This window comes from Grus americana, chromosome 2 (assembly GCF_028858705.1).
Source record: "Grus americana isolate bGruAme1 chromosome 2, bGruAme1.mat, whole genome shotgun sequence".
NCBI classification, from domain to species: domain Eukaryota; kingdom Metazoa; phylum Chordata; class Aves; order Gruiformes; family Gruidae; genus Grus; species Grus americana.
The window spans coordinates 111640564-111653140 of record NC_072853.1 but is presented as its reverse complement, the minus strand read 5'-3'; the positions used below and the strand labels follow the sequence as shown (position 1 = coordinate 111653140).

At 46.1% G+C, this 12577-nt stretch overlaps 1 protein-coding gene across 6 annotated transcripts in view; it reads left to right on the top strand.

The window, feature by feature from the left end:
- The first annotated feature begins 2666 nt into the window (after window positions 1-2666).
- HECW1 (HECT, C2 and WW domain containing E3 ubiquitin protein ligase 1) overlaps window positions 2667-12577 on the top strand; it is a 280062-nt gene continuing 270151 nt past the window's right edge. For 5 of the 6 annotated variants that reach the window (XR_008575979.1, XM_054817599.1, XM_054817594.1 and 2 more), the window contains exon 1: window positions 2667-2867. Coding sequence is in view for 3 of the 6 variants with exons in the window: in XM_054817599.1 (XP_054673574.1) it covers window positions 2838-2867 (30 nt within the window). In the remaining 3 variants the exon portion in view is untranslated. The remainder of the gene's footprint in view (window positions 2868-12577) is intronic. The other variant, XM_054817596.1, reaches the window with a different exon arrangement.

The following is a 12577-nucleotide window of genomic DNA, read 5'->3' as shown; positions in this document are numbered from 1 at the left end:
GGAACAGGAGGGCTAAATGTCCTCTTCAAAGCCTGGTTCACTTTCTGAATCAAATATTGAGCAGAAGATCAATGTGACAACTGAGTGTACATCCACTGGAGGTGGGTATGCATTTTTGCCTCTTGATCTTAACTTTGATCTCCTGGTTTTACTCAAATTCCAGCAAGGGACAATTTTCAACTTCTGTAGGAGATTCTGGATGTGCTTTCCAGTCTGAAAGGAAAGCAGGGGTGGTAGCTAGTGAAGAGGGGAAAGCACATGCCTGGTCCTCCTTAAAGGGGTTCCTCTCGCCAGGTTCACAGAGCATGGCAAGGTTCCGTGCTTTGTCTTGTGGTCCTGAAAAGTGTTGATGGGGGTTTTGGCTCCTCCTCGCACACCCATAATGCTAAGCTGCCTCCACAACTCAGAATCAAGCTTGGAGTTTGAGTTGCTGGATTTAGACTGGTTTTTTATCAATTTTTCCTGTTTTAGCTAATTTAATGTCTTTGATAGAATGAACATATGCATCTACCTTTGAAGATGAGATGTGTGTCTGAGATCAATACATGATGTACAATTACACCAGTAATTCATGAGCAGAAGAAGTTGGGGAAAAGCTCAGAGGGGGCAGTGAATCAAGAGCGAGGACACTTGGGTCAGTTCTCTGCTCTCTGCTCAACTTGCAGTGTGACCTTTGGGCACACTACTTCACCTTTCCCATGTCTCTGACTCCCTCATCTCAATTTTATTTCTTCTTATTTAGACTTTCAAAGCACAAGAGCAAAAGCACATGACTACCATGAGCAGTTTCAGTGTAAGCATTGATATACAGAGCTTTAAAACAAGGAGGCAAATATCTGGCTGGAGGCCTCCTGTAGGTGTTTGTTAGCATGATCTGCTGTGATCCATGATCAGTGGATGGCCTCTCTGTGTGAAGAGAGATAGGGTGCTTGCCCAACCATCAACTGAATTTCTCAAACACCTGCAGAAGAATATGTTTGCACACAGACATGTCCCAAGATGCATGTTAATTTGCTTGTGTGGCCTTCACGGTATGTCTTTTGGTCTGTCTTGCTCCTGAGGAAGAACTGATGTGGCTTTGTGATGCATGCCTCCCCCTCTTCCCACTCTGCACAGGGAACTGCCCACTCACTGGTCTTGCATGCCAGTAATTCTGATTGTAGATGTATTCCTTCTCTCACTAATGTAATAAAACACCAAGCCATTCTCCTTTCCAAATTCAATTTGATTTTTCTTCTGAGGTTTCTGCTGGTGCTAAGTTCTAATTTCTCCTGTTTTACCTCTTTAAGAAAGGAAATGAAATGATCTAGTGGAAATTAGAGGCCATAATATCTCTGAAAATATTTCAGAGTGCATTGATTAGAAAATCAGAAGAAAAATATTTCTTGCACTGATACTAAGCATAGTAAATCTTTAGTTCCAAAGAAATTTGTATGAGTGGAGGATGCAAAGAAGGTTTTAGGGACAAACCTAGCTTCAATTGTGATGTGTTATTGGGCATATTTGTGTTGTTTATCAACATGCCTTTGCTTCAGGATACAACTTAAGATCTAGAAGACTCTTGAAAAATTGATGTATTTAGTAGCAGAGGGAAAAAATCCACTCCAACAGGATGGTTTAAAAAAAAAAGCTATTATTTAAACTACCTTGTATCTAGAAAAATGAGATGAGGGAGCTAGCAGACCTCTGCAGGGTTATTCTGTCTCTTCCCTCTTCCAGCTGACACAAAGAGCTGGTCTTCAACCCTTTTGAGAGGTGGGTGTAGGGACACTGTGTTGCCGGTGGAAGCTGCTGCTTGCTGCAGCCCCAGCTGCACTCCTGGTCTATTTTTGGTGAGCAGATTTGGCCAAGGATAGGACAAATGCAAGACCTGCCTCTGCCTAGATCCTGGACTGCATTTTGGAACTTGCTCTCTCTCCCCTGCTGTGGTACTGCAGCTTTCTTTGTCCAGGGGTGCAGTTCAAAGTGCTGTCCAGGAGATGAGATGGATGACTGGAGATCTGGCTGTTGATGGGTGCATGCTCCCCAGGGGAAGGAAGTACAGCTCCTAGGGTAGCAGTGCTTCCCCAGCTCTTGTCTCTGTGCGTGTTGGGGAGAAAAGGCATTAATGATCACCCCAGAGCCTATGGTGCAGGTGGAGATTTGTTGGGAGGGCTGCAGGCCTGAGCGAAGGGGGAAAAAGGAAAAATTTTCTGTGTGCAGCAGGGTAGCTCCCCCTGTGGGGTGAGCTGGGGCACCTGCTGGAAACCGGGGAGCGGGCTTGTGTACAGTGGGGTCCCTGCGAGAGCAGCTGAGGAGAGCCAGGGAGGGGGCGGACGACTCCCGATGGGCCGCGGTCGCGCCTCGGTACGAGCCTGCCGGGCAGACGTGCGGTGAGGGCAGCGCGGCGGCCCAGGGGCCGAGGAAGCCGGCTGGGAAACGGCCTGTTCCGCGCGGGCCGCCGGGCCCACCGCTGCCGACGGTCACCGCCCCGTCCCCAGGTGGCCTGGGACGCCGCCGTGCAGTGCCGGGCGGGAGGCGGGGGCCGGGCGGGAGGCGGCGCGCTGAGGGGTGGGCCGGGCCGGGCGGCGCTGCCGGGCGCCCGCCGCGGCGTGTGGGTGGCTCCAGGCGGCCGGTACCCAGCGACAGGCGGCGGGGTGGGAGGAGGCTGGCGGGGCGGAGGAGGAGGAGGAGGGGGGAGCGCGGCGGCGTTGCGGGCGTATCAGCCGGTGCTGGACTATGGTGCGGCTCGGCGGGGGCTGACACGCCGGCACCCCGTCCTCCCTCCCTGTCGGCTGACAGGCAGCGAGCCCTGAGCCGCACGTGTGGGATGTGAGACCTGTCCTCGCCGGGGGAGCATGAGCTGTGCCCAGGCCGGCATTGTCCAGGTACGAGGGGTTGCTGCTGCCCGGCCCCGGGTGAGGGTGGTGGGGACGGGGCGGGGGTCGGCGTTGCCTCCCGGCGGAGAAGTACGAGGCGGGATGGGGGCTGTCAGCGGCCTCGCCGCCGGGAAAGGGCCTGCCCGGGGCCGGCAGCCCCCCGCCCGGCCGGCGAGATGCGGTGGCGGGTCGTGGGTGTGCGCTGTCATCCGTGCCCAGCTGCGCGGGTGCCCGCCTTTGTGCCTCGGAGCCGGCCGGTCTGTGTGGGAATGGGGACCCCCCTCGTGTCCGTGGGCACTTCCGCGGGGGGGGAGGGGGGAGTGGCTGGGGAGGGGGGATTGCTCTCCGGGGAGCCTATGGGCTGTGGTGGGCTACGGGCTTAGCCGTTGGCCTGTCGGCTCAATCTCACTAGTGAGCAAATAGTGTAGAATTATGATGAGCGACGTGTTGGCAGGGATTGACATCATTTGGGGATGTGGATGCACGCAGGCGGTGATGAAGAGTCCCGCGCTGAATTTTTGGTCGTTACATCCCTTCTCTGTAAAAGAAGCCCCCAGATTTGGTTCTTGGCTCCTTGACAATGCAGCAAAATTTAAAGCACAAACTGCCTTTTTTTCCCTGCTCCGTTGCTGTAAGCTAATCTTGTGACTTCATGTTTTGGTTATTACCTTGTGTTATTATATAACTGCATTTTTTCGTTAGCAATTAAATAAAATAACTTACAAGTATGTTAAGAACATTGCCCTAGCTTGTAGCATTGTCAAATGCTGCTTTTCTCATTTCGTAGCCGGTGTAGATAATGGGTTCATACTGACACAAGCACATACAGTTCATTTTGTTGTCTCTTGCATCGTTTCCTGTGTGTTTCTCGGTAGTTGCAGAAGAAATTACTTGGCCTGGGTTTAGATTTTTGCATCCTGCTGTTTGGAGCTGCAGTAGTGTGTTTTTTTTATGCTGCACTCAGCAGAAGCACGCAGTGAGACTGTACAACAGTCAGGCTGTGCTCCTGTCCACGTATTTACCAGCACTACTGTTTCATTTTGTGGGGCACCTAGTCCTGTCTGAAGGCAGCAGCAATTAGGGGCAGGGTGCTGCTGTGCCAGTGGTGCTGCGTAGCAGGTGGTCAGCTGCGCCTTTTTGATTAGTGCTCATATGAGGATTGCAGTTATTACAGTAATTCATTTTAGCTTGGGGATTCGTTTTGAAAATTTGGATTTTCCACTAAGAAGGGATTATCATTTCTCTGTGTAGTACGTGTGTGTTTTATGAAGTGGAGTACGGTATGTGTCCTGGCTGCTCTCTCTACTTCTCTTGCGTCTGTCTCTGAAATGCACACCCATTTGGACAAAACAGGTGCAATGTTGATTTTCATGCTAGAACCAGAAGTAGATGTAAAAAGCAGTGCATGCTTAGTCAACACACAACACTCATCCTGTCGATGCAGTCTGTTTAGTATGGGGGGGGGAGTATCTGTCCTTACAGAGGGAATGCTGGGTTTATTTACTTGCTTGTTTCAGGAGGGTGAGCGGGGAGTTAGCTCAGAACAAAGACTGGTTGGTCAGATGGCCAGTGCTTCTGAGGAGCGAGTGGTGTGCAAGTCAGTGGTAGATGGCATGTTGTATTGCTTGTGTGATACATATACTGTTGCTGACTTAATGTGACCTGAGCTTTGGACTCCTAACCCTTTTAGTATCAATCAGCTCTTTCTCATCAGCTTACCCATTTAAAACCAGAGCAGGTCAGAGCATGAAGTGATGCACTCAGTGACTTCTATCAGGAACTATCAATATCTGAATGTGGCGGTGATTTATTTGAAAGCAAACTGTACACGTGCTCAGAACTTCCCAAAGAATTGATTCAAAATCCATATGCTCAGCATTTTAAATGCATTCTAATAAACGATGTGGTATTTATTGTATTCCAATAAATAACTGGCTAAGTCTTGTTACTAAAGTGCATCTTTCTGTGGCATTGTGTTTCACGTACGTGGCACGTGATCTAGCATTCTCTGCGATCGTGGGATAATCCCCGTGAAGCTTCATGGAGTTTTGCATGCACTATGTCTGACACTAAGTAGCGTTCATTCAAGGTAGCGCTGAATCTTTTTCCTTGCCTCCTTTTGAATGGTCTTCTTACAAACAATGCAATTACTTGAATAAATAGTGGGAACACAATTTAGCTTATTAGTTGCTTTTTTAAATACTGCAAAAGATGTGGTTGTGACATAGTGGGGGGGATTTGAGTTGAGAGAGTGATGGCGTTGAATGCTTGGTGTCGGGCCAGGACCTGTTCTAGCAAAGAGGTTGGGTTACCTGTTTTTTAAAGCTGTTGGAAATCTGTCTTGTGGTTGTAGGCATTAAGGTTGCCTCTGTGGCTTCTACTTTGGAAGATGCTTTCTAAAAAAAAATCCCACCAGACAACCTCTCCATTCCACCACCGCCCTGCCCAGTTAAGCATGTTGCAAAGTTCAAACAGAAGGGCTTTTAGTAATTAAAAAAAAAACAACAATTACTCCAAAGTATCTTAGTTTGTGATGATGGAGTTTGCTGGAGAATGTAACTTGTCTTCACAATGACTTTCTTTTTGTTCTAAGTGTCTCTCTAAGTTTTACCTACTTGGTTTCCCCCAAATTTAGGGGTACCCACAAGGTCTGGCTTCAGCATGCATAGATTGTAGTCTTTGTAGGCCCCTATAGATAGGGAGAAGAGCTCATACAAGTGCTCTGGCGCTCTCTCTCTTCTGTAGAAGAGATGCTTACCAGTCTAAGCCAAAGTATGCCTTTGAATACTACCCAAAACAGTTTCACTGGGTATCTAAATATGTGTGTGGCTTCCACAAGTGGCTCATACCTGCAGCTGTCACAGCTTTCCAGCATATATAGCTAGGAACCATCAGCACACTGGGAGTCACCAGCACCTCAGATGTTCCTCGGCCTCCAGTGGTACTGGTGCTGCCAGGAATGTCGCTGTAGCGTCGGCTGTTTCCCATGGATTGATTTGCAGGAGTAGCTGGAGCATGGTCCTGCCCATACCAGTTGTGTATCTGCCTATTAGCATGAAAAGGAATTGCGACGCCCCCTTTTCTTCAGGATGTCTGTTGTTTGTTTACGCTCAGCAGCTTTCTTGGTTTTGGCAATAAGGAGATGAGTCAGTTTTGCTTCTGTTTAAGGCGCCTTTTTTTACCCATTTCTCTTGTAACATTTCATGTGCTGTTGTGATTCTGCAATGGCCTAGTGACAAACACTGCAGGGGTTTGGTTTAATTCTTTAGAAATACAGTGCTGTTGGCCTTGAATATCATGAACATTAATTCTAACGAAGTCTAAAACAGGCTAGATCTTATGTACTTGCATATATGTTCTAAAACACATCAGCATTTTGGTTTCTACTGATAATCTCAGGAGGGTAGAGGGCATGCAACACAGGAAAAATAAAAGTACAGCCAGTAGCAAAGGGCAGGCTGAGATGCCACCTACTCCAGTTGATGTTTTCCAGCTGAGATTTGAGGCCAGCAAGATGCTTAGAATTAATTAAGAAGAAATGGCAAGGTTCTTTGATGTATGGAGCCCAGGGTCATTTTTATTACAGTTAATGAATGGTGGCTAGGCAGCTGTATAATGGGCTTGTGAGTCAGTCTTGGACTCTTTTGATCAGCTATACCATGGCTAGGGTATCCTGTCGTCAGCTCTAGAAGTAGGAGGTTTAGGTTCTTCAGGCAGGTCTCCTCAGGAGGTGCTGGGACTGTCCCTTGGCAAGATGGTGTCCTCATCTCAGATGTTTGTGGGTTCACCAGAATATGGACCAGTAAGACTGGTTCAAGCTACAGGCTTGAACCAAAATAAGCTTTTGTCATGGGCAGCAGACTGCTGAGGGCGAGAGGCTGGCTGTAGCCCCACAGCCTGTTTTTGCTTTGGAAAGAGGGAGGAGCTGGGTTGAGCAGGGCAGCAGCTGAGCCTGAAGCTGGGTTCCCCTGCTGCAGTAGTTGTTGCAGCTCCTGTTTGTCCTCTTCTGACAGCAGCAACAGAAGCCTCAGCTCCTCAAGATTCTCCTTCCTTAACTCTCCACTTTATCATCTCACCCTCTTTTTCCATGAGTTAGGAGCAGCCTAAGCTTGATCCCAGCCCCACATCCTCCTGTCCAGAACATTGCCTACAATGCAGATAAACCTTGAGATGGCTTGGGGGCTGGGAGGGGGAGCAATATGGCAAGCTGTTGCTTTTAGACCTTGAAAAAAGGGGGAAACCCTGATGCTTTCATTTGAAATAACAAAGTAAATGATGAGCGCCGTGCTCCCTGGGGAATTGCTGTTCTCCATTGTAGTGCAAAGTTCTTTGAGGACGCAGCAGTGCGGGCAGCGTTCCCTTGCTGCGGAGCAGAAGGTCTGTGGGAGAGCGCGTGTGCACAGCAGTCAGGAAGGCTATTACTGAGACCTTAGCTGAGGTTTTCATTTCATACATTTAGCAAAACAGGCTTGCTCTTTCACACTTTCCAGATATTTTTATATTTCTCTGCAGATGCTTGTAGAACACCAACACTTGTTTGGTTTGAAGCCTGGATTAAAATTCAACCTATATCTAGAGGCAAAAAGGAAAAAAAAAAGCAAGTGTTGTCCCACAATTAAAATTCATTTAAATTTGAGAGTAGTTAACCCATGAAATAGTGATGCAGTATAGAGTGTCTCTTGGACTGAATCACTTGTGTTTAAAATGGAACATGCTCTAAAAATAAATGGGTAATTGCTCCAATGTAGTCAATATGGAATTTAAAGATGACTGACAAAGTGATTTGTCATCCATCTCCCCAGCAGGAGTCATCTGGGAAGTCTGTGATGTTAAAGGCATTTGTTTGTATTAGCACCTTTTAAAGTAGTTTGGTTAAAGAGCTCTTGAACACCAGGACTGAAATCTGTCATGTGGTATAGTTATTTTTTCCAAACCATAGGAAAATGGGCACCATGTGCACCTTCAATTACCAAATCAGGTTTCTTGGGTCCTGAAATATGTGGTTCAGCAGGCCTATTGTTTTAGAGAAAGGAGCATGCTGTTCTGGTGCCAAGAAAGTGCTTTCACATGTCTCCATGTAAAATTTAGGATGGTATCCTGCAAGCTTGGGAAGATCTGATGTTGTGCTACCCACTGTATGCTTTTTGCAGAGGGGAAGACTGATGGGTACTCCTCCCAAACATGTGTAAGCAGACAAGGTGGACCAGGAAATTGTCTGCTTTCCCAATGGGGAGAAGATAGCAAGAGAGGGGGAATACTTGATGAGATGGTCAAACAAGTTGATCTTTTCTGTGTGCCGGTGAAATGCCTGAGCCCTGGTTGTATGCAAGGATATTGGTCAAGGAGCTGTTCTCTGGATCTTAAGTGTTGCTGTGACTTCTCTTCTTCCCTGAAACACACTGTCCTGCCAAAGTCTGTCTCTTTGGCAGAATGTACATTGTATGTTGTACAGACTTTGCTAAGCTAGGTAAGAAGTAATGAAGTTGGGCGTAATCCAGCTTTGATTGTGAGCTGGATGCCTGCTGTAAGGTTCTTCCTGAACCATCTGACCTGTATTCCTCCTTCCAGCTGGACACAACAAATGTGTGTGGGGGCTACCTGCCTGGGTATCTGTGGGTGTGCTTACAAGTGCTTGACGAACTAGTGGGATGGATGGGATCATCTGATGTCCTAAGCTGATCCTTGGGCAGCGAGGTGCTCTGCTTTGAAATCTAGGCCCTATCAAGGCTGATAGTGTTGTTAAAGTAGGAGATATTGTCTTGGGCCTACATCTTAATGCAGCCTCAGGAAAATTTGAACTTAGAATTTGCATTCTAATGTAGAACATTCATCAAGTGTTGGGTTATTTGACAAGTGTCTTTAATGATGTGTGAAAAAACCAACCAAACAAAACCCCAAAGAAAACTATGGGAGAGGCCTTAGGATTTTAATAGGGAAAAAAATGCGTTTTTTGTGTGCAACTGTATGTGGTTGCCTGAAGAAGACAAAGATGACAGCAGATTTACTATCTGAAGCAGAACCTTGATTTAAATAGTAAGGTTTAGTTGCTACATTCTTAATGTGAAAAGGGGGGAAAGTGGATGAAATGGATGAATTTAGTCTTGGAGTCAGAACACAGATGATGCTGTTCAAGATTCATGAAAGGCCCATTAGCCATTAAGTTGTCTACTGCCTTGGTTACAGGCCTGTGGAAGCTACATAGAGATTAGGAGAGAAGTCTTTTCATGAACTTTTGCTTAATTTGATTGCTCCGGCTCTCAGTGTAGTCAGTGAGGTCAAATACCATGATTCAGAAATACTACATATGTACCCTGAGTCATAGTAGAGACCTGATGCTGAGATAAAGTATTATTGAGTCAAACCCTTTGGTCTAAAAATGAACAATGCTCCTCCTAGAGGTATTGGGAACTTTGCTTGATGAAGGGCAATGCTGTCTGGCCTTTTGTGATTTTTTTTTTTAAATTTTTTTGAGAGCCAAGTATCATAAGGAAGCTGGCTGTTTGCTGTGCTAGCATGAAGCGCTAACATTTCTTTCTCATTGGTCTAGCAGCAGGCTACAGCAGAAATAAACATAAGAATTGCTACCCAGACTAGGTATTAAGGGCTAATGAGCTGAACTGTATTTTCTCTTCCTCTCAGACTAGAAAAGGATTCCAACATAGAATCACCTCATCCTGTGGTAGAACTTTCCAAGACTCATCACTATGGTGGCTTATAAGAGTTGGGCTACCTGATTTGCCACTGCCTTGGTTTCTACTTCTTGATGTTCCTTAAGGATTTTGCTTTGTGTGTGAAAAGGAAATTATCCATTTTTTTAATGTGAGCAAAGCTCCCAATAAAGAGTATGAATAGGGCAGAATTTCTTATGTTGGTCAAGAAAGTGCATGCTGGTGTAGAACCATTACCCACTCTTGAAATTTAACTTCGTATTACTCTTTCATGCTCCTCAAACTGTCACTCTCAAAGCGTCCTCTTTGGGAGCAAAAAACCAAGCAATCATGCTGCAGGAAATTCAGCAAAATTGTAGCAAAGGTGTGGGTTGAACTTGCCAACTGAGCTGCTGAGGTTTGTTTAGAGGTGGACCCTAGAGGAGGGTGGAAGCAGACAGGGCCTTCTAGAAATCTGATCTAAGGATCTGCTCCTTGATGTGCTTGTTGGAGCCACATAGTAACTTCTAGGTGTCAGCCATATTGTCTTGTCCAGCTTAAGACCATCATGAGCCCCAGGGAAGCTGCTGCAGAACTCCTAGGAAGGAGCAGACTGCCCTTGTACCCTTTCTCCTTTCTTTGTGTGTCTGCCTGGACCTGCCTGCAAAGGTGGCTTTTTGAAGCTTGGAATAGGGGTAGTGGCCCAGGCTAGGCTCCCTGAAGGGGTATCTCAACCCTCCACCCTTGCTATCTCTAAAAAAACACAAGGCTCTAGTTGGAAATGAGTAAGAAACAATTTCCCAAAAGATCATACAGGAAGAAGTTGCTTGATTACAGAAAAAAGATGGATATAGGGTTGTGAGGGAGAGTTTATATGTTTAAACCTCTACTTGGAGTTGGAATAGAAAAGTTTCTGGCAGTTTCTGCATCTGTAAAATATCTTGATTGCCCAGTTCATATCAGAATGACTTTCTAATGTTTATCAAATGTGGATTTTGTACATGTGTGTATGAATTATTTGTTGTTAAAATATGATTCTGAGGTTTGGACTCCGAGTTAAATATATGCCTGTTTTGACCTATTTTTCCCAAACCTAATTCTGCCAGCTCTCTGTGTGCATGGATGATGTTACTTGCTTGGGGAGTCCTGCTGACTTCAGAAAGACAACACACCTTAGGAAAGCTGGTACATAAGTGGTGGTAGCAGGCTCAGAGTTTGCATGAGATGGGCTGTCAGGCTAGCTCAGCAAGGGGAAGACATGGAATAGGATGTTTGAGGAGGAGTCTACTAATTTAACACTGTATCGTCTAGTAGTTCGGGAAGGTTCATCCTGAATAATATGTTTGGCTGACTTGTGACTTCCTTGTAATAGCTCTGGGAGATGGACAGGAGATCAATCTAATTGATGGCCTTCTGATAACTCGCTGGAAAACCCAGTGCATCTCTTTTAGCTATCTGGACCAAAAGGATATAAAAGCAGTATCGGTAATCCAAATAATCCCTGTGGGACCATGAGAGGGGACACCCATATGCTGAAATGAAAAGTGATGAGGGCCTTAAATGAAGACCTAAGCTGCTAAGTCTATATGGCATACTGTGAGCTTACTAGCTTATATCCAGGACACTGTAGCCATGTTTTGTGCAGCACTGCACCAAAAAGAGAGGCATTACAGATTAGCTTGAGTTGGCTGCTTGCAACTGGCTTATGTGCAGGCAGCAGTAGGCAGCTCTGTGATCCCCAGGGCTTTTATTTCTAGGTTTTATTTTTTTATTTGCAGGCAAAAGTAGCTTGCTGCATCTCTGCCCCCTTGGTGTGCTTGTGCCCTGGGTTAGGTGCAAAGCTGGTTAACAGCTCCTGAAGGGAGGCAGACCCTTGGAAGCAGATACTCCAAAACCTGTGTGTTGGGCAGGGCCTGTTGCTCAGGGAGGAGCTGCCCTGTCCAGGAAGGAGTGTTATTATTTCCCTTGCACATGATTTAGATCAGACCTAGATCTGTGACTTTCCAGGAATGTGCCCTAACAGACAGGGAGCTCCTGTAAGTATTACGTGAGTATGGGATGTGATTTACACCCATGTGGCCAAAGTCGCCATGTTCTACATGGAAGATTTGAAGATTCATTGAGCCAGAGAGCAAGAGGGAGCATAACTCTGATTTAATGGCTAGAGGGGGAGTTTCTGGGTTCCTTTGCCAAGGACTGGTTCATGTGTTTTATATGCAGAGTAGCAAATGGGATGTCAAGACTGGTGTTTCTGGGATGCACAGGAGCAGAACACTAGGTCCCTAAATCCTGTTATGGTGAAAACAGGGCTCAGTAGCTGTGACTACCATTTTCAACTTTAATGCCTAAATTCTGTGTAAGTCCCATTCTTTTGATCTGGCCCAAAATATCTATGTTCAGTTTTACAGTCTTCTGAACTACTGCCTCAGTGATGTATCCAATGGGAATCTGCATGTTTGTTTGGCTTGGTTTATGCAGTAGTTTTCTAAGTTGAATACTGGTAGCTAATGGTGAATATGGAAGCTTTCTAAGACAAATTCCTATGTAATAAGATACCAATATAATTCAGTCAGAGCTTTGATAAGCAACAGATTATATGTGGTAACCAGTTCTTCAAGCCTCAGAGGACCTAGGATCAGAGCTCAGAAAGTTGCTGGGCTCACCTCTGAGTTTGAGTGAGAAGATACAGATGAGAGATTACTGAAAAAAATGCTTTCCAGGTGCATCTCTCAGCCAAAGCCATTGTCTTTCCATAACCACTTCCCTTGATTCTGTGTTCACTGTCTCTGATAGGTAGGGTGGGAGGGAGACTTTGCAGCCAAAGAGGTCTCAGCTGGACTTCATGTAAGTTGAGGATTTCTTGTCAGAGGAACATCGTTAACATCACAGTTCATGCCAAACAAATCCAAAAAAAGTTAGCTCCCTCTCAGACCTTCTAGGCTTTTTCCAGTTTTTAAAGGAAGCAGGGGGTAAAAAACTTTTTGTGCTTAGGTCAGCACGCAAATTCTGCATCTGCTGGAGGTAGCAGGTCTTCTGTCTAAAGAACCATTTTGATGTAATTGCTTTGGAGGA